Genomic DNA, 5,366 nt, shown 5'->3' on the forward strand with positions numbered 1-5,366 from the left:
CCTGATAAGGTTGTAGGCAGCCACAAGATCCCCCCTCAGTCTCCTCTTGTGGAGACTGAAGAGATTCAGGTCCCTCAGCCTCTCCTCATAGGGCTGGTCACGGAGGCCCTCAACCATACAAGTGGCCCTCCATAAGTCATCTAGTCCAACCACCTGCCTGAAGCAGGTTCATCTCTATTCAAACCATCCTAAGCAAATCCATAATGTAACATCTTAGTAAAACTACACACTCATCCTTTGCACAACACAAGACATAACACCTTAACCCACCACAGGTAAAACAGGGGGACCATGGTGTCCAACATCCTGCTTCTGTAAAGGTTCTTAATATATTTGCAAGAGATCCCAGGAAGTGCCACGCCCTTTGCTACAGAAGAAGGGCAAAACCCCCCACACTTCATACCAATCTAACAATGAAAAAAAGTGCAATGGTTTGACACCATTTAAAACTAAGCTTTAAATAAAGAACTTAAACTGAAAGAGACTTGGGGGTCATGACTGACCACAAGATGAACGTGAGCCACCAATGCAATGCTGCAGCCAGCAAAGCAAACAAAACTCTGGCTTGCATCTACCAATGCATCTCAAGCAAGACCCAGGAAGTCACCCTCCCACTTTACTCGGCTTTGGTGAGACCACAGCTGGAATACTGTGTCCAGTTCTGGGCTCCGCAATTCAGAAAGGATGTGGAGAAGCTTGAGAGAGTCCAGAGGAGAGCCACATGAGTAATTAGAGGACAAGAGAACAGGCCTTATGAGAAGAGACTGAGAGACATGGGAATCTTCAGCCTGGAAAAGCGTATGCTCAGGAGGGACTTGGTGACAGCCAATAAGTACATAAGGGGTGTGCATCAGGAACTGGGAGAACATCTGTTCACCATGGCACCCTATGGGAAGACAAGTTCCAATGGTCACAAACTCCTGAAAGACCATTTGAGGCTAGACATAAGGAAAAATTTCTTTATTGTCTGAGTCTCCAGGGCCTGGAATTGTCTCCCCCTAGAGGTGTTACAAGCACCAACTCTGGGTACTTTCAAAAACATTTGGATGCCTATCTTGCTAAGCTCATTTGACCCTTGCTGACTCCTGCTCCTTCAGCAGGGGGCTGAACCTGATGGTCTTACAAGGTCTCTTCCAGCCCTAATGTTTATGAAATCTATGAACTTAGGTATATCATTCACCATTCACTAAAGGATTAAATTTTCCAAAATAAGGTGGTTTTTGGAAGATAGGCGATCTATGAACATCTCATGGTCAGCTACCACAGTAAGTAAGACCTTGCACAACAAGCAGAAGTGTCAAAATATATTATAGAGGCCATAGAGAAGCAGCTACAGAGAAGAGAAGATCAAGTAGAAGCATCGCGTGAGGAGTTAGACAGCTGGCAACAGAAGTACTTCCAATTGGAAGAGTCTGCAGGGAAGATGATGGCAGTGGAGACGGAAGCAGGCAAAGAAGGGGAGAGAGAAGTTAAACTGATTTGGGACAGCTTGTTCTCCATTGAAGCAGAAACACAGGCCTGACTGAAAAAGGCAGATGAAAAAGGACAATTGGAAGAGAAGATACAATCTACGAGGACCCTTCTGGAAGCAGGCAAGGTGAGAGAGGCAGCAATGTATATAGCAAGGGACCATCTACAGTCATGTGTACAAAGCAAAACAGATCAAGTCCTATCATTAGAGCAGGAAAATAAACACTTACAGGACCAAGTGGACCAAGTTAGTACAAAAACATAGGACAGCGGTGAGAATGAAGCACTACATACACAATGCTGTACCACACTTGCTGAGATGAAGGGGAAGCTGCAAGCCCTCAGTGGAGCAACTGCATGAAAAAGTGGCTTTGATGGGAGTGTTCTTAACAAAACAGGTAGCAGCAGCTAGAGCAGGGTGTCAGGACCACTTCCAGATGATAGAGGCATTGACAGGAATCTTAAATGAGACCAAGGAACAGCTAGAGGCCACAAGGCTAGGAGCCCTGAAGTCTCAGGAGACCAGGGAACTACCTGAATGCCCAAGCATAGGGAGTCCAGAAGATAAGAGAGGGCCATCTCAGCAAGCGAAGAACACTGGGACAGATTGGCCTTCAGAAGTAGGATCCCCACCTGGACAGGAAGAGGTCTGACCAGTGATGCTGGGGTGTCTGGATCAGAAGTGGGGCAATTTGACCAGCCAGCACAGATTAGAAATGGACCAACTGAGGGAGAAGCTGGGAGAACTTACCAGCCAACATAACACCAAGATATTGGCCAGTAACAGACTGCATCCAGCAGTTAGAGCTGGCAGGTATGGCAGCTAAACAAAATAAAGAACAGCCTCAGGTAAGAAGCGGAGGCAGGGACCAGTTTGAGCATGGATGCACTCAGAGGGTGGAACGCCCAAGACAAAAAGGACAGGGAGTAAGGGCGGGCTAATCCCAGGCACAGACCGAGTAAGATAAATGCTTCAGAAAAGAGAGAGTGACTAAGGCCACAGTGGCCAAACAAGTGAGAGGCCTAGAGGAGAGAAGAGTGGAGCAAACACCCAGGGACACTTTGGAAAAGGTAAAGCTGTTGAGTCCAGTTTAGGGATCAAGCCCACCCCGAGGGCCTTACCCTGCTAAAGGTAACCAGACAGAAAGGAAGCAGAGGCCTGGAAGAAGGCCCCAGATATTTATTAGTAACTTCCCAGGTCATGAAAAATGGTGAATGGTGAAGGAGCTATTTGCAGGGAAGATAGGGGGTGTTGCTTATGTGACTGGGTATAGGAAGTTTGATCAATGACCCATAGGCCAGGGAAAAATTGAGTTCTGGAACCATTAACCCTGAGAAGTGGGAAGACAGAACATACAACTATATGGTCTAGATAGACAAGAGAGAGAAAGAAGATTACATCCTCAGAGACAGAGGAGGATAGAGGTCCTAGGAAAGAAAAGAATCTTCCTGGTAACAGAATTAAGGGGGTAGTTGAAGAGAAAAGAGAGCCAGTAAGAGGCCTAGTATGGGGCAGAAAGCACCAGGGATTATGCCAGAGGATGGGGATGGACCAGGAGACCAATCCCTGGGCAAAGTTTCAGCAATCCAAAGCTAACAGAGGACCAAGGGAGGACCAGAGAAGTACAGGGATTAGCAGGCTTCAAACCAGTTGCCAGAGAAAGCAGTATAGGAAACACCTTCTAAGGTGGGAAATCTTGACCAGTCCGGGGCAAAGCTTAAAATGACACCTTACCGAGGCTGGTGAATATGGGGGGACTATCGGTGGCAGGATAGCTCCAGCAAAATCCTGTATGTTGCTTGCTCTGGGAAAAGGAAGCCTGAGCCTTTAAGAACAAAAACAGCTTAGCAAAGGAGCCTGGCAGGCTACATAAACCCCACAGCTGCAGGTTGCCTGAGTAACAGGCTAACAAAGTAATTCATGGGCACCTGCGGGTGGTCAGCTGATCGGAAGGAGTCAGAGCCCAGGGCACATATAACCTGGCTGAGGCTGGTTGGGGGTCACTCTCAGTATGGCAACTGTCAGGAGAAGGGGCTCCTGCACCAGAGAGCAGCCCAAGGCATCTGGGGCTTGATCTTTGCTATCTTCAAATGCAGTAAGACTCTAGGGCTCACAAGGTTCCCAGGGATAAAGAGTTCTGGTATTCTAAGGGTGGGAGTTGGCCCTCTTAAAGGGGCAGCATGCTGCTTTTATTATTAATGTTATGTTGTAGCCCAGGGGCTTAGGTTTGTGTTATTGTTTGAACTTGCGGACCAGGAAGATGCTAATAGGGGAGGAGACCTCACTGGGGGCACATGATTGTGTAGAGCCCCAGTGCCAGAGGGGTGCAGTCTCAGAGGCTGCGAAGAGCCCAGCGCCAGAGGGGCGAGAGCTGCAAGGGGCTGGAGAGCCCAGCGCCAGAGGGGCGAGAGCTGCAAGGGGCTGGAGAGCCCAGCGCCAGAGGGGCGAGAGCTGCAAGGGGCTGGAGAGCCCAGCGCCAGAGGGGCGAGAGCTGCAAGGGGCTGGAGAGCCCAGCGCCAGAGGGGCGAGAGCTGCAAGGGGCTGGAGAGCCCAGCGCCAGAGGGGCGAGAGCTGCAAGGGGCTGGAGAGCCCAGCGCCAGAGGGGCGAGAGCTGCAAGGGGCTGGAGAGCCCAGCGCCAGAGGGGCGAGAGCTGCAAGGGGCTGGAGAGCCCAGCGCCAGAGGGGCGAGAGCTGCAAGGGGCTGGAGAGCCCAGCGCCAGAGGGGCGAGAGCTGCAAGGGGCTGGAGAGCCCAGCGCCAGAGGGGCGAGAGCTGCAAGGGGCTGGAGAGCCCAGCGCCAGAGGGGCGAGAGCTGCAAGGGGCTGGAGAGCCCAGCGCCAGAGGGGCGAGAGCTGCAAGGGGCTGGAGAGCCCAGCGCCAGAGGGGCGAGAGCTGCAAGGGGCTGGAGAGCCCAGCACCAGAGTGGTGCGAGCTGCAAGGGCAAGGGGCCCAGTAATAAGAAGAGTTTGTGGGCTAGGGCCTCAAAGCCGGGCCCAACACAGTGGATCTAAGCTAGAAGGCCTAGCTATATCAAAGGGGTGGAGTCCAAGTAGGCCAAGGCCCCAGTAGAGCATGGAGCGTAGTAAAGGGGTGGTTGGAGCCATGCAATTGGCCTCTAAGGCCTGAGGTGCCTTGTGCAGCAGTGCACTGAAGAGAGGCCTGGCAAAGGGCCTACAGATCAGAGAGCTTAAGTAAGATTCAATGAACCAGGACTAAGTTAAGGCTTGTGGGCAGCCTCCTGAGTTATTTTTCCATCAAAGAGATGGCAGACGAGATATCAGGGTGCCCTTGGGGCACAGCTTGCATGGTCACAGAGCTGCCAGAGGCATCACAGCCACCCCTGGGGATCTCACTTCATGACATAGGGTAATATTGTCATATATTCAAAGTACAACTCCATAAACTTACCCTTCCAAGTGAATAATGATTTTGGCTTCATTTTTTGGGTCTGTAATTTGAGCCACACTACAGGGGACCCAACAAAAGGCAAGTAGGCTATACCTTCTAAAAATGTGGCCTTCTTTTGGCATCTTCAATTGGTTACTAAACATTTAAAGCAGTGACCTAAACTAGTAATCTTTTTTGAACATTTAGGCCCAATTCTACCCTCATGCAACCTCTTTGTAGAGTTATAATTAGGGACAATATTTAGAATAGGAAAACAAAATCCATCTATTTTCATTAAGAATATTAAAATTGAAAAAAAAAGTGGTCCCAAAACTGAATGTGGTTACTACTGAAATAATAGCAAGCTGTTAGAGTGTATTATTATAAGCATTACCTTTACAGTCACTTAAAATCGAACCAAAGGCACTGATAACTATATCTGCTTTCAGCCGGACAATTTGATCCTCATCTTCTTTCCAGTTTCCTTCTTGATCTTGCTCAGTTCGAAC

The 5,366-nt window shown here is 49.5% G+C and overlaps 1 protein-coding gene across 1 annotated transcript in view; it reads right to left on the reverse strand.

Annotated features, from left to right (window-relative positions):
* Positions 1-5,366, reverse strand: part of DPYD (dihydropyrimidine dehydrogenase) — an 865,232-nt gene that overhangs the window by 438,258 nt on the left and 421,608 nt on the right. Inside the window, exon 11 of the mRNA XM_019501664.1 lies at positions 5,252-5,337. Coding sequence (XP_019357209.1) covers positions 5,252-5,337 — 86 coding nt within the window. The remainder of the gene's footprint in view (positions 1-5,251; positions 5,338-5,366) is intronic.

This window comes from Gavialis gangeticus, unplaced genomic scaffold (assembly GCF_001723915.1).
Source record: "Gavialis gangeticus isolate Ggan-Ray unplaced genomic scaffold, GavGan_comp1, whole genome shotgun sequence".
NCBI classification, from domain to species: Eukaryota; Metazoa; Chordata; order Crocodylia; family Gavialidae; genus Gavialis; species Gavialis gangeticus.